This window comes from Penicillium griseofulvum (assembly GCF_001561935.1).
Source record: "Penicillium griseofulvum strain PG3 chromosome Unknown contig_94, whole genome shotgun sequence".
In the NCBI taxonomy this organism is placed as follows: domain Eukaryota; kingdom Fungi; phylum Ascomycota; class Eurotiomycetes; order Eurotiales; family Aspergillaceae; genus Penicillium; species Penicillium griseofulvum.
This window is the reverse complement of record NW_024467455.1, coordinates 157,323-179,816: the sequence shown is the minus strand read 5'-3', so window position 1 is coordinate 179,816 and position 22,494 is coordinate 157,323. Positions and strand designations below refer to the sequence as shown.

Genomic DNA, 22,494 nt, shown 5'->3' with positions numbered 1-22,494 from the left:
AAAAAAAAAAACTGGAATAGAACATCATAATCCATGGATATTTCTTATTAAAGGTAATTATTTATGTATGATATACAACATATATTAATAACCTGTGTTACCTTCGTACTTTTTAAACACATAGCCTTATATCTCATCTCTTTAAATCCATACATAATGTACCTACCTACAACATAGGTACATACATACATACCTAGGTATGTAGTCTCTTTAGTCTTAATAATCTTCGTCTTATCTTAGATATTGTCCGGCAAAAAAAAAGGCGGAAAAAGACCTTAGATAATCTACAAAATGACATTTTCACGCTCCACCGTCTCCACCATCTTAACCAACGCGTCAGCAATTCCATATGAAAATGCATAACCACCTCCACCAAACCCATATGCCGATAAGATCACTCGATTACCCTTTCGTTCCGAATCCAGACGGAATCCTCCCTTTCGAGATGGTCGAATTCCAATAATATAACTCACCTTATCTATAGATGGGTGTTCTGGAATAATCTCAGGAGCTAATCGATGCGCACGAGCAATCTCATCCCGAGCAATATCCATATCGACTTCAGGTGACCTGAAAAGAGTTAGCTAGGGGAATTGTGGATTTGGAGGATTTTGGAGATTCCCATACAGAGTGTCTTGTTGCTTCACCCCACCCAGGACCACCCCCTTGGATAGTGGCCGTGGAATCACATAGGTATATTCCTTGCCATTTCGGAAGTAGAGTGTATCACATTGATCGGTGGCTAGAAACACATTCTGCCCTCGCTCCGGAAAACATTTGTCATCTTGCACATCCGTCAAATTTTTACTACCCCAACCGCTGGCATTGATGAATACCCGTGATTCGGGGAACATCGCATATAACTCCTGGAGAGACTCGACACGTTGACGGATAAAGTGGCCCCCAAGAGACTCCACTTGTTTCCTTAGATAAGGCATATGCCTTGTGGGATCTGTGACAAGCGTCTCATAGGCCCAGGCACAGTTGAAATTGGGAGGATATTCACCAGGGTTCATCTCACGGAACTAACAATCAACTTAGTTAGCATGGAGATATTCATCAAATCAAGGAATCACAGTACAACATACCTTGGAGACTACCGTCTTACCCCATATCGCCGAATCAGGAGCAGGTTTTTCTTCCAGGTACTCTCGTGCGTTAACAATGCTCACCCCCGCCTCAGGCCCATCTTGTGCCATCTTGAGTAGTACGCGATGTGTGACAGCTTGAAGGTACCGTTGATCATGAGTGATACCCCCAGCAGCATGCCACGCTGCTCCTGCCCAAGCCGATGCATAGTAGATATTCTGGTCTCCCGGTAGATATTCACCCACCAATACCACAGAGAACCCGTTCAGTAGCAATTGTCGAGCAGTCGAACAACCAATAATCCCCGCACCGAGGATTACAATGGGTCTTTGAGGAAAGGGCACCTCATTGGTATCAAATTGGCCACATTCACCCATGGTGAATATAAGGTGACCTCACAGCGTTTCGAGATAAGTTCCTGATAGAAACCGGCACTTGAATATAATGTATTATTTTGAAATGATCGAATCAATGGGAGTAAATATATCAAATCTCGAGACAAAGGGGGAAGTTTGTAGGACTTTGGAGCTTTTAATTTTCAAGGTGGCCTACTTTAAAATTTGATCTGATTAAATTTTTAAGTCTCTTCGACTACTAATTCTACTCCTTACTCCTTATTATAATACAATTAATACATTCATATCAGGCTATATCTTACTCGGGCAATAATAAAGTGGGTCTATAACGGCCTTTTCCGACGTCGCACCCTCATCTTTTCCCCCTTTCCCCTATATATCCATTTTTTTTGGACCCTTACTACCCAATCCCATGCAAGAAAAAGGAATCCGGGGTGGTAGGTGACCCCAATACCCTTCTTTTATTGGTTCTATCGGCTCACATCCTTGTACAGAATATCTGGAAATTCATGCAGTTATTGGTGGCCCGGTCTTCCACTCGGCTCAAGCCGACTCAACACTGAATTGGGATTGGTCTTTTTTTTTTACCTTAGGGAGAGAGAAGTGAGTTCAGGATGAACAGAGCGGAAAAATGTCAAAATTTCTGGAGCCAGGTGGGTTCTTAGCCTGATCTCCCTCATTTCTTGCTGAATTAACTGTTTCAAATCTCAGAGGGCTACTCTGGATCAGGATGGAATTGATATTCTTCACGACCGGGATGCCGAGGAGATCTTACCCTATGAAGCCGATGATTCGCCTTTTCCGGAGGTACGGGCTGTCATCCAGCCAGTCAATGACTTGACCCTGCCTGTTAATACGGTTCGCATGTGGACTATCGGTATTTTGTTTACTATCGTACGTATTATGTTTTATGTGGCCCGACGATCGGCATAATATATATACTAACCCGGCACAGGTGGGGAGTGGACTCAACCAATTCTTCAGCTTGCGACAGCCCAGTGTAAATATCAGTGCCCTGGTAGCCCAGTTGCTGGCTTTCCCCCTGGGATGTGCCTGGGCAAAATGGATACCCATTGGAGTGTTGAATCCCGACCGACATTTCAATATCAAGGAGCATGCCTTGATCACAATCATGGCAAAGGTTTCTATTGGCTCTGCTGCTGCCACCCAAGTTATCGAGGCACTTGTCAAATTCTATAACATGCCATCCCAAGGTGGATTTGAGGTCTTATTATGCATTACCACACAATTGTTCGGCTTCGGCTTAGCTGGCCTAGCCTCGCGCTGGCTAGTAACCCCGGCATCCATGCTTTGGCCACAGGTATTGTCAAATGCAGCACTTTTGACCACTCTCCATTCTCGCTCCAATACTATCGCAGATGGCTGGCGGATCACACGTCTCCGCTTCTTTCTTTATGTTTTTACCGGTGGCGCTATCTGGTACTTCGTCCCAGGATATGTCTTTACAGGTCTCAGCACCTTCGCCTTCATATGCTGGATCGCGCCATCCAACGTGGTGGTAAATCAGCTTTTTGGACAAACAACTGGACTGGGGATGTCGGTTCTGACCTTCGACTGGGCCCAGGTGGTCTATGCCAATCATAGTCCCCTGCTTGTTCCCTTCTGGGCCGGTCTTAACGTGATAGGATCATTCGCGTTCTTCTTTTGGCTCTTGTGTCCCCTCGTTTATTACTCCAACACTTGGTATTCCGCACACCTACCACTGCTCAACTCTGACACGTTCGATAATACCGGAGTTCCTTATAACACCAGTCGTATCATGGGGCCAAGCGGAAGTATTGACCAAACTGCTTATCGGGACTATTCGCCCATGTTTTTACCGGCCGGCTTTGCAATCACATTCGGTGTTGCCTTTGCTAACTTGACGGGCATCTTCTTCCATGTGGCATTGTATCATGGTAAAGACTTGTGGCAACAATGGAAGGGGACAAGCAAACAAGATGTCCATGGTCGACTGATGTCTTCGTATCAATCCGTTCCCTGGTGGTGGTTTGCTGCAATAACTGCCATTATGTTTGCCTTGAGTGTTGTCACCAACGAAGTGTGGCATACGGGCCTACCGGCATGGGGTGTGCTTGTGGCATTCGTGTTACCGGCGGTCTACTTTATCCCTGTGGGAGTCATCAAAGCCATCACAAATATCAGCAGTAACCAACTTAACCTGCTCACGGAATTCATTGGCGGGTATGCCTTCCTCGGGCAGCCAGTGGCCAACATGGCTTTGAAGTTTTATGGTTATGTCGCTGTTCAGCAAGGGCTCGAGTGAGTTACATACTGTGCCAAAAAGCAAAAATTACTGTGTTAACACCATAATAGATTTGTCGCCGATATGAAGTTGGCTCATTATATGCACATCGCTCCACGGCTTCTGTTTGTAGCTCAAGGCCTTGCCACACTCATTGGAGCTATCGTCCAATGTGGCGTTACGGTGTTCATGATCACCAGAATTGATGGCGTGTGCACCCCTGAGGCTGAGGGGAATTTCATCTGCCCTCATGGAAAAGTCACATACTCTTCGTCTCTCATTTGGGGTGAGTTCAATTTTATTGATATTTTACCAGCTCATAGCTAACCAGCCTTTAGGTGCTGTTGGTCCAGGCCGGTTGTTTTCTCCGGGGCAGATATATAGCAATCTGCTTTGGTTTTTCCTAGTTGGACCCACGGTGGTAGTCATTACCTACCTCGTAGGTCGTCGTTGGAAAGCTGCCAATTATATCTCCTGGCCCGTCGCCTTCGGTGCAATGAGCTTAGTCCCACCCGCTACAGGTATCAGCTTCTCCTCGTGGTGGATAGTCAACTTGATATTCAACGGCATACTCCGTCGCCGCAAGCCCGCGTGGTGGTCAAAATATAGTATGTGTATCGTGTCTTCTTCATTGTTTCTTCTTTGGCTAATCGTCAGCAGATTATGTGCTATCCGCCGCTTTAGACTGCGGTGTTGCAGTTGCCACGGTAATCATCTTCTTTTGCATCACTCTGCCGGCCGGCTCGCTGAACTGGTGGGGGAATACTGTATCGAAAACCACAGCCGATGGCAAAGGAACACCCTACATGACTTTACCAGCGCAAGGCTACTTTGGCCCTCCAAAGGGAACTTGGCAATGACCAGTTTGGCGTGTTTCTGTCTCCATACGTTTCCGGTAATCTAATCTCGCGTGTTAGGTGCATTTGCATCTCCTGTTTATATATAATATCTTAGGCATACGGGAGTTGAACATGGTCTTTCGGATACCCCTGGTAATTGATCTTTGGGAGTTTGACATCTATTCTCGGACCGTAACTCACGGATATCATTTCTCATTTCTCATCAATTAATATTGACCGTCAAATCTTGACCGACCGTCCGCTCACATAGACTTTGACAATATTCCGATCATCACCAGTCATCAAAAACTTCTCAAATATCACTTGAGTGGTGTCTTCATCTTCGACGGGGCTCATCACTCCTGGTTGGCCAAGATCAGCGGTATGAACTTCGAGCGCATCAAACTCTTTGCCAACTACAAAGTTACCGACTCGGTCATCGAGTCCACACACTTGCGCACCACCCAGAGTAGCGAGAAAGAAGCCCTCGTGCAAAGATAGAGCAGGGTCCCGCCCTTGAGTCAACATTTGCTGCGCATTTGACACAATAAAGGCCTGCTTCATGACATCCATTATGGATGACGAGTAGCCACCTCCGCTATCGGTGCCCAAGCCTACCTTGATACCACGGCGCAGATACTCTCGGACAGGCGCTACCATAAACTCTTGCATGGTTGTGTTGGAGATTGGGCAGTGGGCAACCCCACAGCCAAGCTCCTGGATACGACGCATCTCGCCTTCTTGAAGAAAGATACAATGGGCAAGAATAGACCGATCATTCAAGAGACCATATTGCTGATAGAGATCAGCTTCTGTATCGAACTCTGGAAAGAGCTGGCGTGTGAACTCAATCTCCTGCTTTGCTTCATTGAAATGGGTTTGTATTGGGAGATCGGGATGTTCACGAGCAATGGCACCAAGCCCATCCAGTAATTCCGGTTCACAAGATATCGCAAATCGTGGCGTTAGTATTGGTTTTACTAGATGGTATTCCGGATCAAGTTGCTGAACATGGTGAATGAGCTCACGCGTTTCGCGCAGCGAGTCGGACACTGACAGATCCCGATACCAGTCCGGGGCATTCCGGTTCATGTTACACTTGCCGATTAGAGCGCGCTGTCCTTTTTCAAAACAGACTTCAGCCAGAATTCGAGTTGCCTGGCCATGATATGAGCCGTAATATGATGCGGTGGTAATGCCCTGTTGTAAGAAGCCCGTCACGCACGAGGCGTACATCCGTTTGGCATACTCTGGATCTTGAAACTTGGCCTCGTGGGCAAAAGTGACCTTATCCAGCCAGTCGAGCAAAGAAATCCCTCGTCCGACACCACGTTGTGCCCACTGAGGTGCATGGTTGTGGGTATCAACAAAGCCGGGGCACAGAAATTCCCCGCGCTTGAGATATTTCACTGGGAAGACGTCGGGCACATACTCATTTTCTGAGAGGACGGACTTGATCTGATCCAATTCCACATCTGCTTGTAACGCCTGAATCTTGCCATCTGTACCGACGATCATAATGCAATTTTCTAGGATCTCGAGGCCATCCAAACTTCGGGAATGGATTACCGTGCCATGAAAGGCGAGGGGCAGCCCAGAGCCCGGGTTGCCATTCTTGTCGAGTTCTTCCATGATACAGGAAAATCAATTTAGTATTGATTATAAAATGATTGGCTGTAATTTCCGCAAAATGTAGACGGGAGATGAAGATGGACAATCGCTAGAGGTGCCCAGGTGAGGGGGAGGCATTAATAATCGGCATAAGCTGCCCAGGTGCCCAGGTGTCTGCAAGTATGCATGTCAAAGCCTGAACATAAGAAATATCCTATGATTGTCATTCTTTTTTACTATAGCAGAAACCTAAGAATAAGCCTGCTATGCTTCAAATATCTAAAGAGGTTGATCTCGAGTGGGAATTGTATAAAGATCCATCATCGGATGATCATGAACCATATGAAAGATGTATGTCGCAGATACTGAGATGATTCTTGAATTGAGTCTGATTTATTTTGATTGAGACAAACTGGTATGGTATTAACATGAAAACAAAAAGCCTGGCCTCATGCAAAACTCCGTCTACCTCCGGTAGAGCATAGGTGAAATACAAGGAAAGAGATTCGTTTAAAGGGTATAGTATGATGCCATCTCCTCTTGGAACCAATTGTAGGAGTAGTAGAGTTGTTCCGCCATCTGGGGATCAATTATCGGGACAGTCCCACTGCCATCCACGAGTAACACGTCGTCGAGAACTGGAGCAAGTGGGACTGGAGGTGGAGGAGGTGCGGCCAAAGACATTGGATGAGGTGGGAGAAGTGCAGGCGGAGGCGGTGGTTGCGGTTGCGGTTGCGGTTGGTGCTGTGGGTGATGGTGATGCTGCTGTTCTAATTGCTGCTGATAGGCCATTTGGCTGAAGATCACTGTACTCTGATGCCGGAATGTCTCTGCCAACCGATCTACCCCAGGTCGACGCTTGCCAAATTCTTCCAATAGTACGACAACGGCCTGGATACCACGTCGCATCGTCTGTTCTTCGGGGTTCCAAGGAGCAGGCTGAAAGTCGCGTAATGAGCGTGCATTCTGCTCAAGGCACCACAGGATAGTAATGCCTGCAAAATAAACCTGGCTCAGCGTTAACCATATCCATTTCAGCTTGCCGACTGAGTAGGTGTCCCAATATGATCGGATGACTTGAATACTAGATTCGCCACAGCTGATGATACTGGTTATGTCGGGCGTTGGATTCCGGGGGCTGGGACGATACATCAAGAGAAGTGTTGTGTAATAGAGATAATCGTAATAAGATGTAGAATAGAGAAGTGCCGATGGATATACTGGAGCGTTCATGCGCCAATCATCAACCTCATGGCGGAATCGACTGAGCGTGACGGCAGCTTCTTGGGGTGGGAGTCGTGGCAGACTGCTATATACTATAGATGAAATAGTCAGAAAAGAAAGAACAGATAAGATTCGAGACTTCACTTACAGTACTGATAAATGCGTGAAAATATCCGTCGCAGTCGTATCACCTGCAAAGGAATCGTCATCGCGCTAGCGCCAGGCGCTTCGGTTTCATCATCATTGAGTTCTCGCGGAAGACCCACGCTAATATCGTCGTCGGCAATTCCCAATGGCCGACCCAAGGTGCTAGCGATGAGGCGATCCAGGTTGTAAAGACTCCAAAAAGCGCGCTTGGCCATCTCCTCCTCGGTAATGGTAGGGTATGACCGCGCTTTGTGTAAACCCATACTAATCGACAATCTCATTGTCGCACCCAACACATGCCAAATGCTGGGACCAGCCGTCGCAAACATGGTATACAAGGCCAATCCCAGCAGTGCCCGCACAGCCGGCAAGTCTTCATTTTGCAATGCCAATGGGAACGTCTCCTGGCTGGCATGGTAAAATTCAGCAGCCTGTGTCGGATCCGCAGACCCAATCAGAAGCGCAATGGCGATGACGATGTGATAAGAATGATGGGTTTCGGGCGACGGAATACCACCAGTATAGATATGGCGCAGATGGCCCATAAATTCTGGACGAGACAGGAACGGGTATTGGTACCCTATACTATCGAAATATTGTCCGGCTAGCCGTTCCGCTTCCTCCAGCGACGACAAGCGCATGACTCGTGGCGCGGAGGAAGGACGTGCCACCGACGGTCGGCGGTGCTCCAGCTGATCGCGAAAGATTTCGCCGATATTTGGCAGTTCAGTGCCTACCCCCGTCGAGGCCTCCGAGGGTCCTGCAGTTACAGAAGAACCGCCACTACCGGCAGGGCTTGGAAGTGAGGTAAGATAATTACCCCCGGTCGCTATCATAGCGGGCACCTGATACCACCAATCCGGATCTCCCTCGCCATCAACCGGTGTCCCTGTCGGTAATTCCGCCACCGATAATCCAGACTTGCGACGTACGACCTCCTCCAACCATCGTACTCGTTTCTGCAAATTCTCCAGCTGATCTCGGGGAACAGAGGCGCTAGCGACTTGAGGACCGGGCGGGGGTATGGTGCATCGGACTCCGGCGCGGGTGCAGGCCGAACAATTGGGGTATCGAAAGTCGCATTTCTTCTTCCTTTTGCGACAAAAATCACAGGCAGTCGATACTCGTTTGCTCCGGGCATGTGTAGTATCTATAGACTCAACTGGAGGTGGTTGAGGCCAAGTTGGGGTATAAGTATTAATTGAATCCAAGCGAAACTTCCCCAGTTGATCGCGGAAATCTTTATTTCCAGTCATGGTCGGGGACGTAATTTATCCATTTCCCACATCCACCAATTGTCATACAATATAGCAAACGTGCATACTCTTGTTGAAGAAGGGAAGATATGAAAAGTGGGGAGAAGAGCTTAGCCCTTTGACTTTCGCTTACATAGGCGGATGGCCAAAAGGGTTATCATTTTGCGAGACTATAAAAATTCATTCTATTTTATTTTCATTTTATTTATACATGTACTTTGTTTTTGTATACCCCTGTTTCATGCTTATCTGACGTAGGATCTTAGGGTTACTGAATAATCAGTTGATTGGAAAAAAAAAAACGGACTATGAAGTCGAAGATATACTATGTATACTACTGTAGAACAACTTCACAGTTACAATGAATTATTCAGTTTATTCATAACTTATAACTAAATCCATTTAATAGATATACTACATATGTATTCCTTATACTTCATACCAATCCCTTTGAATGCAATCTCTATGCGCTGTATACAACTCTAAAAACATAAAATGATCCAGAACTGATCTACATTGATACATACCTGAAGTAGAACGAATGATGGGTCCTTGTGTTTCTACTATACAATGTTACCACAGCATGATATATCCTTGTTATTTTAAGAGTCCCGAGGTTGCAACTACACTAAAATGTCCGGGGATATGGAAGCTTCATTGCCTCAAAAACACATAAATAGGCCCCTGTTTCCTCCCAAAAACTGATCACTTACACACCACTCTCCCATTGACTATTCCAATCTCACTCTCACTCTCAACATGAAGATCACCGCCCTACCCGTCCTGTTCGCCACCGCTGTCAGCGCCAGTGTCCAGGGCTTCGACATCTCCGGCTACCAACCTACCGTGGACTTTGCCGGTGCTTATGCATCTGGTGCCCGCTTCGTCATGATTAAGGTGAGCTTTTCCAAGATCACATATCTATTCTCCGTCACAATACTAACTATTATCAGGCGACTGAGGGTACAAGCTTCATCTCCAAATCTTTCTCGGCACAATACGCGGGTGCCACTGACGCCGGTCTAATCCGTGGTGGTTACCACTTTGCCCAGCCCGGCAGCAGCAGCGGTGCCGCACAAGCCAAGTACTTCCTTGCTCACGGTGGAGGTTGGTCCGATGATGGTAAAACCCTACCCGGTATGCTGGACATTGAATACAACCCATCCGGTGCAACCTGCTATGGGCTCAGCCAGTCTGCCATGGTTTCCTGGATCAAGGACTTTGGCGAGACCTACAAGGGCACCGCTGGTCGGTACCCTATGATCTACACCACCACTGACTGGTGGAACACTTGCACCGGTGGCAGCACGGCATTCGGTAACGACTACCCCTTGGTTCTTGCTCGATATGCCGGTTCGGTCGGCACTATCCCCGCTGGCTGGCCTTTCCAAAGCTTCTGGCAGAACTCGGATGCCTACAGCTTCGGAGGTGATTCGGAAATTTGGAATGGCACCGAAGAATCTCTGAAGAAGTTCGCCAAGACCGCTGCTTGAACCAATTGGTTTTAGAATCTCTCATTAAGATGTATATATATCTATTTGGATTGTGAATTTTGTTTGTGCAAATAATTATGTCGATGAGCTGTTTTTACATCTTTGATGGAACGGCACTGGAATTGATTGTCCTTATGTACCAGATCCATCCTAAGCTTCAAAGAGTAAAAGTAATAAGGACTTGCAGTACTTGACAGGTTTATGTATTCTAGAAAGCCTTTTTATCAAATGGGGATCATATCTTCTATTACTATACAATTTAACCCACTTCATATACCCACACCTACCGATGATGGATAGTGACTCATCATGGTTCATCATGACAAACTACCAACCTTCCAAGGTTGGAAGGTTAAAACGTTGTATACACGTGACTAATATCGAATTATACTTAAATCATCCCTTGTCTAAACAATTTGCTTCTAATGGGTAAAAGAGTTTCAAGCAATAATGACATATCTCGGTTTCTCCTCAGATGGCTCTTTTGTGAAAGGTCTCTCTGCCATATATCTTTTGGTAACAGCCCTCTCGGGGTTCATTGTTGTCCTCGCATGGCGCTGGGTAGCAAAACCGACAATACCCATTGTAAACTCATACTCCGGTGATATAAATTCGAAAAAGGCTCAGTCAATATTTATATCAGATGCCAGGGGTTTGATTAAGGAAGGAATCCAGAAGGTAAGTTGGCTAGCTTCCTACACGAACACTACAGCTAATGTATACGCCTCAGTTTAATGGCCCATTTCGCATCATAACCACTCGTGGCTCTCGGGTAATTCTCCCGGCCTCTTATACAGAGTGGGTAAAGAATTGTCTGGATTTAGATCATCAGGCGCTTGTACACGATGTAAGTTGCAGCTCCCTTCACTAATGAGAGATGGAAACTGACGAGACACGATTTCATAAAGGAATATTTCGCAGCATACCCGGGGATGGAAGGACAAAGGACTGTCACTGATCCCAGAAAGATTCTGATAAATGTCACCAAAACGAAACTGAATAATCAAAACAGTCGTACGTGACATCTTTAGAGCCATTGTTCACATTAACTCACTAACATGGCCTTCCCTCACAGAGTGTAAGCTGTTCCATGAACACCTTACGGAGGCTCTAGAAGAGATCTGGACAGATTGTAGCGGTAAGCTTGCTCTATATTGTGCCGGAATGTTTGATTGACTTATCATACAGATTGGCACACCGTTGATTGGTCTCAGCACGCAGTCCGCTTCATCGGGCGAATGTCAGCATCTGTTTTTGTCGGACCTGAATTAGCTCGCGATCCTAAATGGCAAGAATTAATTCTTACTTCGACGATAAATACCTTTATGGGGGTTCGGTCTCTCCGCGCTTGGCCAGCTTTCCTTCGTCCACTGGTTCATTGGTTTTTGCCAGAACTCAGAAAGTGCCGTCAGCAACTTCGTCTTGCTCGTCTTATATTGCAGCCAATCTTCGACCGCAGGGGTTATGGGAAATCCCGTTCTATTAGTCCTGATAAGGTCGAAAAGTGCGAGGATACCATACGGTGGCTTGAAGAAATCGCTGCCGGACGCCCCTACGATGCCGCTGCAGCGCAAATCGCATTCGCGATAAGCGCAATGCACACGACGTCTGAACTTCTTAAACAGACGCTACTGGATATTTGTATGCACCCAGAACTGATTCCAGTTCTACGAGATGAAGCACAGAAAGCTGTCGAAGAGAGTGGATGGACAACTGCAGCCGTTTTCAAGATGCAGCTACTGGACAGCGCAGTAAAGGAAACACAACGGCTCAAACCAGGGTCTTTAGGTATGTTTCCCTTCAACTCATCAATGCTCCTATATCAAAGCATTAAACTCACACTCTCACAGTAAATCTTGAGCGAAAAGCCCTACAAGATGTCGTCCTTCCCAAGGGCTCGATTATCCCTCGCGGAACAAATGTTGCCGTTGATTCATCCATGATGTGGGATCCAGCAATTTACCCCAATCCATCGTCTTATGATGCCTACCGTTTCCTTCGTCTTCGCAACTCCGGTAATACTGCGGCAGCACTCGCATCCACCAGCCCGGAACATATTGCCTTTGGAATCGGCAAGCCAATCTGTCCAGGGAGATTCTTTGCTAGCAATGAAGTCAAGATTGCTGTTGCTAAGATTCTTTTGACTTACGATGTCAGGATTCCTGAAGGGATGACACCCAAGATTATTGAGATGGGGTTTGAAATGCTGAGTGATCCAGATGCAAAGCTGGAGATTCGGAAGCGAAAGTGAAAAATCACTTTTGAAATATAAATTCATTACCGTGTACTATATAGAACAATATAAACCAATACATCTTTAACATAATTCTACAAAAAAAAAATTGAAAGAGAGCTGAGAGTGGGCGGACCCTCGGGGTACCGATGGGGATTAGTGTGTCTCTCCTGAACTCGCCTCTTATATCCTCGGAACTCCCATAAGATTCTAGATATTCTTTCCTTTCGGAGCTTTTTATCTGATTTTATCTAAGAATCATGGATCTCATCAAATATGCCACTGAGGCCGATGGACCAGGACTTGCCAAAGTCAACGTCCAAAGCTTTCAAAACCATCTCCTCGGAGAACTTTTTCCAGGGGCCAGCTCGACGAGAATTCAGGAATACAAAATGATTGTAGGAATGAAACATCTTGCCGACCCCAATATGCACGTTCTCAAGATTCATGATCCAGTCACTGGAGAGCTGGCGACCTACAGCCGTTGGCATTTCCCAGCTTCATTTGGTCCCAGTCTGGTTACCCTAAGTGAAGAGGCGGCCACTGTGGCCAAGGACCCTATTTCACATGCACCCCAGCCAATGAATGGGGAACTTTTTAATGCCTTTAAAACGCTCCTTGGGGAGGCTCGCAAGCGACACACCACAGAGAACGATATCAGTAAGTGAAGCCCCGCATTCCCGATAGGGGATCTTACTCAAATGTTTCATTAGTCCTCGATCTGTTAGCAACCCTGCCTGAATATCAAGGACGAGGTTTCGGCTCTGCTATCTTGAAATGGGGCATGGAAAAGGCAGATGCCTCTCAGTCGCGCATCTTCCTCGAGGGTACGCCGGAAGGTGTTCCTCTCTACCTCAAGCATGGATGGAAGCTAGTAGAGGAAGTGACTCTGGATTACACATTTAGTAATGATGAGCAAAAGTCATTTTTCCTGATGATGAGAGATCCAGTTTCAAAATAAAGAGTGCAGGGTATAAATCTACTTTGGAGAATTGAATAGCCGAGGCACATTTACTGAAAGAAGCTTGAAGTAAACTACCATACTCCAATACATTATAAACATCTTTTGCCAATATTTGTTTTTAAATCACACATATGTTTACAGGCATTATAGTGTATATATATATATATATATATATATATATGTACATGAAATCATTCTACTAATAGTTGAGTGGATAAACGAATAGCCCGGAAACGCGGGGGGAATTTCTCGCATTTCCCACGTTGACTCTTTTCGCTCTCGCATATATTCATTCTTTAACAATGGCTCAACTCAAGTTTGCAATCCTTGACGACTATCAGAATATTGCACCTGCTTATTTCACTCACCTTGAGTCGCGAATTGACATTTCCAGTTTTCCTGAAACCCTCGACCCCCGCGATCCTGTACAACACGATGCTCTTGTCCAACGACTCCTTCCCTTCGATATCATCTTGGCGATGCGCGAGCGAACACCTTTTACAGCACAGACAATCAAAGCGCTCCCAAAGTTGAAACTCCTTTTGACCACGGGTACCCGAAACCTAGCGCTCGATCTTGAGGCATTTACACGTTCCAACGTGGTCGTCGCAGGCACCGAGGGCCGCCCACCCGGTGTCAATTCGACAGTTCAGCATACATGGGCTTTGATCCTGGGTCTTGTTCGAAATATAGCACGCGATGATGCAGCTGTCAAACGCGGCGCATGGCAGGGCTCCCTCGGGGTCAACTTGTCTGGGAAGACACTGGGTCTATTAGGCTTGGGAAAACTGGGGTCACAAGTAGGAAATATTGGCGCTCTCGCTTTTGGGATGAATATTATCGCATGGTCAACAAACTTGACACAGGAAAAGGCTGATGAGCAAGCGCGCGCTCAGGGTCTGCCAGCGGGGACATTTGCCGTTGCTGCATCCAAAGAAGAATTCTTCGCACATGCCGATATCGTCAGTATACACAGTGTTCTATCAGATCGAAGCCGTGGAATTGTGGGTGCAGCTGAAATAGCAAATATGCGATCGTCTGCATTTATTATCAATACCTCGCGTGGGCCCTTGATTGAGGAGCAGGCCCTTCTCGAAGCCTTGAATGCGGGCCGCATTCGTGGTGCCGCATTAGATGTCTTTGACCCGGAACCATTGCCTCTCGATAGCCCATGGCGAACTACCCCCTGGGGACAAGACGGACGCAGTGAAGTTCTGCTTTCCCCCCACATGGGATATGGAGAAGAAGATCTATTGCGGGGGTGGTATCGGGAAACCGCCGAGAATTTAGAACGGTGGTTGAATGGACAAGAGCTACTACATAAGATGAACTAAATAATAGACATTAAAAAAAAAATTCAATTCAAAAAGGATGAAAGGAACAAAGGACTTGAATGACAGGGTATAGTCAAATTACCGTTTCCGGTAAGAAGCCGAGAATGTGGGATGTTCTGCATGTGGACGCTCACCGAATGACCAATTCGTATGATCAGCCACTTTAATTCCACGTTTCAAGTCTTAAAGGTGTAAACACTGGGGTATATTAACATAATTGCACGGTATTGTGTTAATAGTGCCTCGGTCTTCTGTGCGGAAAGACCTCGGTTGAAAGGAACAATGTGAGATCTCCAGATGTCTCTTCTCTAATACATCTTCTTAATAAAACCCCAATTATTTCTCCTTTTTCCCGATTCACCTCAAAGATTCCAATCTCATTCTATTATCTTACTATATTCTCCTCCATTCTCTTCTCCATACCTCCCTCACTATGGCTCCATCCGCCGATCCCGTTCCTGTGCCCACCCTTGCCAACTTCCCTCCTCCGACCCATCCCGAATGTCTGCGTGTCAACCGCAGTACAAAGGCATTTGCCAGTGGAGCTTATTCTCTCGTTGACCTCCCCGCGGGTGCGGTCTTCGCCAAGATTACTACGGCAACTCCCGGAAAGAAGGCCTACACAAGTGTGCAAACTGGCCGCGACACCCATATCGAACTCAATTCCGACCTAGTCTACTGCAACCACTCATGTGCACCATCATTGGTCTTTGACATGGCCCGTATGGAGGTGCGGGTCGTGGACGACCGTCCTTTGAAGATCGATGATGCCCTCACCTTCTTCTACCCCAGCACCGAGTGGGATATGGACCAGGCATTCCAGTGTACCTGCGGGGCAGGTGAAGGAGTCTGCAGAGGCTACATCTCTGGGGCCAAGAACATGTCCAGCGATCAGTTGAAGGGCTACTGGCTCAATGACCATATTTCCGAATTGTTGAATGAGAAGGCCAATTGAGAACTTGTGCTTAGCGAAAAGATATCCAAAAAATATCCGATAGATAATAGATACCAGCGTTGAGATAATTACAATATATATTCTCATGCCCAATTTCAACTACCAGCTCCACCAATCATTGCAAATTGAATCAACCTACGTCGGTCAATCTCCTTCTTCAACATCATCAAACAGCTTGCAACAATGACCGCCTCGTCCAGCTCAAAGAACTGTAACGCAGCTGTATCAATCTGCAATTCACCCCCATTGCCCGCAGAAGATCGCGACGTTCCGGGCGTACGAGAATCCTCTCCACGAACTAGCTGTGCAATCCGGCCCTCAATTGTTTTCTTCATACCCTTCTCTTCCACTGCACGGAAAACAATCAAATTGACCTTCTGTCCATCTGCCCTTTTTTCCTTGGCATATTCCCATTCGAACTGTTTACCTCCAGGCATACTAAAGCGCGTTGTTCGAGAGGTCCATTTCCCAGTTGCAATCACTTCCTCGGGAATACCGGAATGCAGGAGGTGCATAACGGGATCACGGCTCGGACCGAAGAAGTATTCGGTTCGGATAAGACTTCCGCGCTTTGGGTGGGACAAGGTCGCATTGCCTGAGGAAGGCTTGTCACGCGTGGAGACATAGGCCTCGGTGTTGTCTTGATTGTAGATAACAATCTCAGTTTGGCGAGATGGTAGTGGGAGACGAATGGCTCCAATACCTTGTGCATCAATGGTTAAAAAGCGTGATGGGTAAAAAGATGGACCCTCGAGTGTGCTTAGAGTACTGTTGGACCTTATAGAGGAGGAGGAGTGAACCTCCATCTTCTGATCAAGAGAGGTCATTATGAGAGTGATTTGATTTCTTTGACCTCTAAGTGCTCTTGGGCGTCTATATATTATTTTACATCAATACGAGACTTTCCTATTTGGGATTTATCAGTTCAAACTTCCATTTCTTGGCTTTCCCTCTCTTCTTCTCCCATTTGTTCGTATTAGACCTACTGAGCCTCATTTGCATAGCCCACTTTCTAGAGCAAGGCAAATCGCCTGAAACTTATTTCCCCATCCCAAAGCCAAAAAAAAAAAAGGATACGATCTTACAACATACAGACTTCGATGGCTGTGAGAGCGCCTATTATGGATACAGCAGGCGAGCTGCGGAACATCTCACAGCCACTGTGAGTCAAATTTCATCGGATATTTTAAGCCCAAAGACAAGTTTCAGCCAAACCATGTCAGAGAAACTGCTCAAGGAGATGATGGGAGACTACTTGGATCTCCGGTCTGATTTTCCTAATTGGGTATTCCGAGTCCACACAGCCCCTTTCGGCTTTCCCGTTCAATTGGTCTCTTCCAATTCCCATTCCTTTAAGTCTTCTCAGTCACTAAATCAATTTGCCTTTCATCCAATTGGGCTTGTGGTTTAGTGGTATAATACTCCCTTAGCATGGGAGTGGTCCAGGGTTCGATTCCCTGCAAGTCCATATTTTTTGGTGTTTTACTATATTCAGGTATATTTTTGATCTATTTTGTTGACATCTATATATCTTAGGTCTAATGCCTATCTCCCTCAGCTGACACTACCTCTATATCTATATTCCAATCACACTCGAGTCCAAATATCTTGTGCAGTCAGCAGTGTACTCAACACCATGGTCGATCCAACCACCACGTCTCCAGTGGGCATCCATCCCAAAAGCTCTAACGGGATGAACAAATCACAGGAATCCACCACGATCTGCTTGACTCGGGCAGAGGCAACAGTCGCTTTAGCCGGGGGAGCCTTCTCAGAGATCTTCTGGTTATTTTTCTTGCCATTCTTCTTAGAAGGCTGCTCCGCGGAACCGACAAGAAGCGCCCAAATACCTCCAGCAACAGAGAAAGCGAGCGCATAGAACCAGAAAGTATTGGCCTGGTCCATGACACGGCCATTCCAGGAAACTGCATAAACACCCATCGCGTGAAGCTAGCCCGTCAGTCTAGTTCACCGAAAAGAAAGTAAGTAACATACCGTGGTCAGGTCTTCCAGGACAAAGTAAAGACCAAAGCAAGTGCATTTAGCCAGTTCTAGCATCCCAGCCACAGAACTGAAGCCATCTTTGCCCAGCAAGGCAGACATACGCTGGAAGGAGTCAATGAATCCAAAGAACCGGAAATATCTCCGCGCTACGCAGGTACTCCAGTATCAGCATATATAACAATCAATTGAAGCGCATAGCTCTCCATCGGACATTAGAATTCAACTTACCCAATGCCAATTGCAGCTTGACCGTGGTCAATTGCACGGCCAGAGTACTGCTCATGGTGAGTGCAGCAACGACCTGTGACAGGCATTGGATCAGACGAAGGGTCTTTTCAAGACCAGCGCCTGATTTAACAAAACGAGAAAAGTGTTGGATCATTATAACCCTGCTACAAGCCCTAGGAACAATACACTCTTAAAGGATAGGGGTGTCGGTGTGTCAAAGGCTTGGAAGTGGGCTAATCTGGCCTGCACTAGTGTTGCTTATTCAGCCTTTGCATGTTCGAGAAGTAATGTATACTTTATGTGTTATCAAATATTAATTATCGTTTAAAATGGGTTATCCGGTGTGGTCTAGGCGTGATTGTAGTTGGCTAGTAGTTCTATGTTAAAAGATATATATAGACCGACAGCTCAAGAGGTCCAACACTACAAAAACAAATTAGACATAATGGTCTTCGCATATCATAAAAATAAAACAATTGACACGCAAAATGAACAATGCTTGCAAAATAGTAGGAATATATCAGTCCGTCAGCTATTCACGAGCAGGTTCATCAAACTCGCTCGACAATATTTCGGAGTCTCTGCTCTACCGCCCTTTGCCGCCCGAGATATCCTGACCCAGACGATATCCACCGACCTTCTCCCACTCTACTTTCTGTCGTGTAATGGGAAGCTGCCTCCGGAGACCCTTGAACACGCCCTCAGATGTTTGGACAAAGGCCCGGTTCAACGCTTCCTGATAGTCACGCTCCGCCGTAGCAATCCGCGAGACAATAGACTCAGCGGATACGGAGGGGATGGAAACGTTGATAGGCTTAGTAGTGTTGAGGGCAACGTTGCCATCTTCGTAGTAGTGCACGTCAACGTGAATGTTGCCAGTCAGGGTAGAGGATGAGGAGGAAACGGGAAGTTGATAAATTGCGCGGAAACGACCGTTCCTATTGTGATAGAACAGACAATCCTCCCCAGACAGGGAAGCGCCGATAACGATTAGTTCCCATTCAAATGTTAGTCGTATAGATTGTAACCACTCACCAGAAGTTGTTGGGAGAGTATCGGTTGGAGACCAACACGATGGCAACGGCGGAATCGTTCTCAATGGGGTAGACACCATATGAGCAGTTAGGGTAGTGTTCACGGGCATGAGCACCGAACGACTTGAGCAGCGATTTGCTAAACACGGTAAGCGGGATACACCAAGACTTCAACCAAGATCATTTCTTACATCAAGTCCGCATTCTCTGACTCCAATGGGTATGATTGTGCCGCAGAGGCAGTCTATTGCCATAGTGCAAACTCGTAAGCCTTCAATGTACTGCGCTAGTTGGTTAGACGAAACATACCTGTGTAGTGTGGTCGACCTCGAACGAGGTTTGGCTCTCGGGGTCGAAGTAGCGGTTATCCTCGAGCTGGTTAAATTCACTAACAATGACCTTCCCATCAAAAGTGTCAGCTCCACTGCAGACATAGATCACACCTTCGAGCGAAACCCACCTCCTGGCTTGATCCTGGCAATTTCACCGTTGCGAGCTGCGTTTCGTTGTACCGTTTGAATGCGGGTAGAAGGGAGGGAATGATATCATCGCCATCGGAAGTCAAGGCTTGCACATCTAATTAAGTAGTAGGGATCAGCATCGCCGTTCGTGTAGGAGTTGGTGTTAAGGGGATCTGGAAAGGCAGTGTAACGCTAAGAGGGCCATTTACCGGCGACGACATCGGCGAGCTGATAAAAAACAAGTCAGCGATCATACCTTGAGCTTTAGAGGAATGATGACTAGGGGAGTGGGGGATCCTGGGTCATTGTTGACATGCATACCTCTCCGGGCGGGGCACCCTCGATGAAGGAGGACGCCAGGTCAACAGTGGAAGGCATGGTGTAGGAGAATACGATCAAGGTATTGAATATCGAGCGATAGGATCAAGCACAATTGAACTACCTGAGAAGTACTGGAGCTTGGAAGTGTGGTGATTGGGAATCTGCGGAGAGAAAGCTGTCGGAGGCGGAGAGCGATAAGCACGTGGTTTACGATACAGGAACTATCAACATTGAAGGTAAAGAACTAGAAGAGAAGTACAACATTGAATGATTCATAAATTAAATTGCCATGAGGTATCTGAAACGCTAAAATAACGAATGTGTATCCTGCTTGAAAATCCAGACACCATACACCTAAAACGCTTTCCAAAGAAAACAAAATGCCCGTAAACCCCGAGGACCCACGAAGAATATCAAATTCAAAAGCGCCTTTTAATCAATGCTCATATTCATAAAGCCATCGCTGGCTTCGGTCATCCCTTGCAGGCCGACGCGTTTCACACCTCCTGGATGAGCTATTGTTCGATTGCTCGTTTCAGAACTGAGTCGTTCAGAGAACGGGGCACCGAGGCCAGGCTTTGGTGGAGGACCCCAGATGTTTGGGCCCATATCACTGACGGTGTGGGAGTGAGTCATCACTGGACTGCTCTGAACACTCACACTGGGCGAAACAGCCCGGCGCTTGAAAAGATTAGGGTCGAAGTCATCGTCACGACGCCGCTTGCGACATATCTCCCCAATACTTGGCATACCCGGCGCATGGGGGGTAGAAGAGCGGGAACGATGCTTGAAGGATTCCGCGGTAACAGAGCCAATGGTCGTAGAGGGAGTCATATCCATAAACATATCCTCATCAGCCAAAGACGGGGGGCCTTCCTGACGAACCGGGGGAGGGGTTCGGTAACGTCCGTCGAATGAGTTCCAAAAGGCGACGCCGCCCGAGTTACGACTAGCTTGTTTACCAAAAGTATCCGTAGATGCTGTGTCCATTCCCACTTTGACCGCGGTATCTTCTGACGGTGTCGAATCAAGTGAGGTCGAGGGCTGCAATGATGGGAACTCGCCGAGTGCAGGAGTTGGCTCGGGCTCGGTGTCGCGGACCTGCCGGACCACTTCTGCTTCTCGTTTCATATCGCTATCAACTGGAGCACCCTCCTCCATTAGAGCGGCACGAATGCGCGCAAATGTCTTGGTTTTGGGCTGTCACTGGAGTTAATTTCTGGACCACTAAAGCAGAAAAAAACCACTTACAAGTAAGCTCCCACGTCGGGTCACTGCGCGACGGATTACTCCCAATGGACCACCACCTTCCGGGTGCGGGGTTGGAATTGGGCTTCCACCCCGTGTCGCACGACTCTCGCTGTCATCACTCATATCAGACAAACGCAGGTCGCGTGCGCCAAAGCTGAGACTCTCTCTGCGTGAATGCACACTCTGTCGCGGGGCAAAGTAACCCCCACTGGAGTGCTCGACACTCTTCATGATGGGTGGAGAGTGAGGGGCAGGACTATGCTTTGAACTGTTTCCACTCGCACTGCTAGAGCTATGGCGACTGCGGCCTTTGCGAAAGCGAGCGCGTTGGAAACTCATCAAGCTGGCAGCGGCTTGTGAGTATCCTCCCATCCACTCATTGCCCGGGCTCTGCATATTGCTAGCAAACGGACTCGGCGCACTTAAGCGGGTCGCCTGCGGTGTATTGAGCATGATATCATCCCGATCGGCCATTGACTCATCTTCGCTACTACTTGTGTCCGACTCCATCATATTCACACTCGACATGGAGCTCGAGATGGTTGTACGGTCGCCCGGACCCGAGGTTGAAAATAATGGAACGGATGTCGCTCCAAGTGATCCGCGTCGCTGGGGTATTGCCATGCCCCGCCCTCCAACGGTGGGAGACGAATCCGGGGACGACTCGGCTAGAGTGGAATGGTGGAGATTCGTACATGCGCGTGAGAAGTCGAGCCCCCGAGATCGTCGAGGGAGAACAGACCCGGGAGATCCGTAGATATGTGATGGGTCAAGTTTAGGAGAGAGAGGAGCGCGGTTTGTAAGTGATGGCGACGCGGCTGGTTTGGAAGGCAAGTTTAGCGAGAGGCTCGAATGAGCCACACTTGATCTTCGAGGGGTTGCAGGGAGGACAGGTATGGAAGTATCGTCTTTGCTAGACCGGCTGAGATCACCAGTGGATGGTTGAGAGGGTGTAGGTCTGGACGCATCAGATAATGAACGCGACTTCGGAGAGCGTGACGGTTCGAGTTGGTGTTCTAGATCAGTTTGATGAGGTTGAGCTAATTGTTGACTGAGTTTGCTTTCAAACCCATGGGCCGATACACTGCGCCCCGGCGCTGGTGGTCGCACCTGCGCCATATTCAAGTCACTTTGGTCTGATTGAGCGATACAGAGCAAGGGTGTATGGTGAAGGGCATCATTCGTCAGCACCGAGGCAGGAAAATGGGCTCAACACCACAGTTAATGCCCGAAGAGCACATGGGCTGTGTTTTATAATAAGATCTTCACAGTATTCGGGTCGATGTGAGGTCTACATTACATCGCAGGTCGCTGCTCTGAGCGGTTAACGAGATCAGATGACATGCGCTAACCCGATCCGGACAAACCCCTCCTACATACATGTAGTGAGTGATCTATACAGATATTGTGTTCTATACTTTCCATGTG

The 22,494-nt window shown here is 47.3% G+C and overlaps 13 protein-coding genes across 13 annotated transcripts; 6 read left to right on the top strand and 7 right to left on the bottom strand.

Annotated features, from left to right (window-relative positions):
- Nucleotides 1-284: 284 nt before the first annotated feature.
- Nucleotides 285-1,466, bottom strand: PGRI_071290 (FAD-dependent oxidoreductase; the record flags this gene model as incomplete). Its single annotated transcript, XM_040794843.1, has 3 exons — nucleotides 285-570; nucleotides 628-1,025; nucleotides 1,089-1,466. The coding sequence occupies 3 exons, from the start codon at nucleotides 1,464-1,466 to the stop codon at nucleotides 285-287; spliced, it is 1,062 nt and encodes a 353-aa protein (XP_040648084.1).
- Nucleotides 1,467-2,059: 593 nt separating this feature from the next.
- Nucleotides 2,060-4,571, top strand: optE (uncharacterized protein; the record flags this gene model as incomplete). The annotated part of the gene is made up of 6 exons (XM_040794842.1): nucleotides 2,060-2,098; nucleotides 2,157-2,339; nucleotides 2,401-3,728; nucleotides 3,783-3,997; nucleotides 4,050-4,319; nucleotides 4,372-4,571. 6 exons carry the CDS (start codon nucleotides 2,060-2,062, stop codon nucleotides 4,569-4,571), a joined length of 2,235 nt encoding a protein of 744 aa, XP_040648083.1.
- Nucleotides 4,572-4,790: 219 nt separating this feature from the next.
- On the bottom strand, nucleotides 4,791-6,182 carry PGRI_071270 (putative guanine deaminase; the record flags this gene model as incomplete). Its single annotated transcript, XM_040794841.1, has 1 exon — nucleotides 4,791-6,182. One exon carries the CDS (start codon nucleotides 6,180-6,182, stop codon nucleotides 4,791-4,793), a length of 1,392 nt encoding a protein of 463 aa, XP_040648082.1.
- A 489-nt stretch (nucleotides 6,183-6,671) lies between these two features.
- On the bottom strand, nucleotides 6,672-8,673 carry PGRI_071260 (putative C6 transcription factor; the record flags this gene model as incomplete). Its single annotated transcript, XM_040794840.1, has 3 exons — nucleotides 6,672-7,477; nucleotides 7,534-8,327; nucleotides 8,378-8,673. 3 exons carry the CDS (start codon nucleotides 8,671-8,673, stop codon nucleotides 6,672-6,674), a joined length of 1,896 nt encoding a protein of 631 aa, XP_040648081.1.
- An 874-nt stretch (nucleotides 8,674-9,547) lies between these two features.
- Nucleotides 9,548-10,281, top strand: PGRI_071250 (lysozyme; the record flags this gene model as incomplete). The annotated part of the gene is made up of 2 exons (XM_040794839.1): nucleotides 9,548-9,685; nucleotides 9,742-10,281. The coding sequence occupies 2 exons, from the start codon at nucleotides 9,548-9,550 to the stop codon at nucleotides 10,279-10,281; spliced, it is 678 nt and encodes a 225-aa protein (XP_040648080.1).
- Nucleotides 10,282-10,996: 715 nt separating this feature from the next.
- On the top strand, nucleotides 10,997-12,532 carry PGRI_071240 (cytochrome P450; the record flags this gene model as incomplete). The annotated part of the gene is made up of 5 exons (XM_040794838.1): nucleotides 10,997-11,128; nucleotides 11,190-11,295; nucleotides 11,357-11,419; nucleotides 11,470-12,069; nucleotides 12,132-12,532. 5 exons carry the CDS (start codon nucleotides 10,997-10,999, stop codon nucleotides 12,530-12,532), a joined length of 1,302 nt encoding a protein of 433 aa, XP_040648079.1.
- A 242-nt stretch (nucleotides 12,533-12,774) lies between these two features.
- Nucleotides 12,775-13,475, top strand: PGRI_071230 (Acyl-CoA N-acyltransferase; the record flags this gene model as incomplete). The annotated part of the gene is made up of 2 exons (XM_040794837.1): nucleotides 12,775-13,174; nucleotides 13,228-13,475. 2 exons carry the CDS (start codon nucleotides 12,775-12,777, stop codon nucleotides 13,473-13,475), a joined length of 648 nt encoding a protein of 215 aa, XP_040648078.1.
- A 305-nt stretch (nucleotides 13,476-13,780) lies between these two features.
- On the top strand, nucleotides 13,781-14,812 carry PGRI_071220 (D-2-hydroxyacid dehydrogenase family protein; the record flags this gene model as incomplete). Its single annotated transcript, XM_040794836.1, has 1 exon — nucleotides 13,781-14,812. The coding sequence occupies one exon, from the start codon at nucleotides 13,781-13,783 to the stop codon at nucleotides 14,810-14,812; it is 1,032 nt and encodes a 343-aa protein (XP_040648077.1).
- Nucleotides 14,813-15,245: 433 nt separating this feature from the next.
- PGRI_071210 (uncharacterized protein) lies at nucleotides 15,246-15,767 on the top strand (the record flags this gene model as incomplete). Its single annotated transcript, XM_040794835.1, has 1 exon — nucleotides 15,246-15,767. The coding sequence occupies one exon, from the start codon at nucleotides 15,246-15,248 to the stop codon at nucleotides 15,765-15,767; it is 522 nt and encodes a 173-aa protein (XP_040648076.1).
- A 95-nt stretch (nucleotides 15,768-15,862) lies between these two features.
- PGRI_071200 (uncharacterized protein) lies at nucleotides 15,863-16,594 on the bottom strand (the record flags this gene model as incomplete). The annotated part of the gene is made up of 1 exon (XM_040794834.1): nucleotides 15,863-16,594. One exon carries the CDS (start codon nucleotides 16,592-16,594, stop codon nucleotides 15,863-15,865), a length of 732 nt encoding a protein of 243 aa, XP_040648075.1.
- Nucleotides 16,595-17,354: 760 nt separating this feature from the next.
- PGRI_071190 (PEX11 domain protein) lies at nucleotides 17,355-18,054 on the bottom strand (the record flags this gene model as incomplete). The annotated part of the gene is made up of 3 exons (XM_040794833.1): nucleotides 17,355-17,717; nucleotides 17,763-17,917; nucleotides 18,000-18,054. 3 exons carry the CDS (start codon nucleotides 18,052-18,054, stop codon nucleotides 17,355-17,357), a joined length of 573 nt encoding a protein of 190 aa, XP_040648074.1.
- Nucleotides 18,055-18,585: 531 nt separating this feature from the next.
- PGRI_071180 (F-actin-capping protein subunit alpha) lies at nucleotides 18,586-19,872 on the bottom strand (the record flags this gene model as incomplete). Its single annotated transcript, XM_040794832.1, has 7 exons — nucleotides 18,586-18,937; nucleotides 19,035-19,172; nucleotides 19,225-19,277; nucleotides 19,343-19,432; nucleotides 19,494-19,609; nucleotides 19,704-19,722; nucleotides 19,816-19,872. The coding sequence occupies 7 exons, from the start codon at nucleotides 19,870-19,872 to the stop codon at nucleotides 18,586-18,588; spliced, it is 825 nt and encodes a 274-aa protein (XP_040648073.1).
- A 375-nt stretch (nucleotides 19,873-20,247) lies between these two features.
- Nucleotides 20,248-22,185, bottom strand: PGRI_071170 (uncharacterized protein; the record flags this gene model as incomplete). The annotated part of the gene is made up of 2 exons (XM_040794831.1): nucleotides 20,248-21,015; nucleotides 21,067-22,185. 2 exons carry the CDS (start codon nucleotides 22,183-22,185, stop codon nucleotides 20,248-20,250), a joined length of 1,887 nt encoding a protein of 628 aa, XP_040648072.1.
- Between the last annotated feature and the right edge of the window lie 309 nt (nucleotides 22,186-22,494).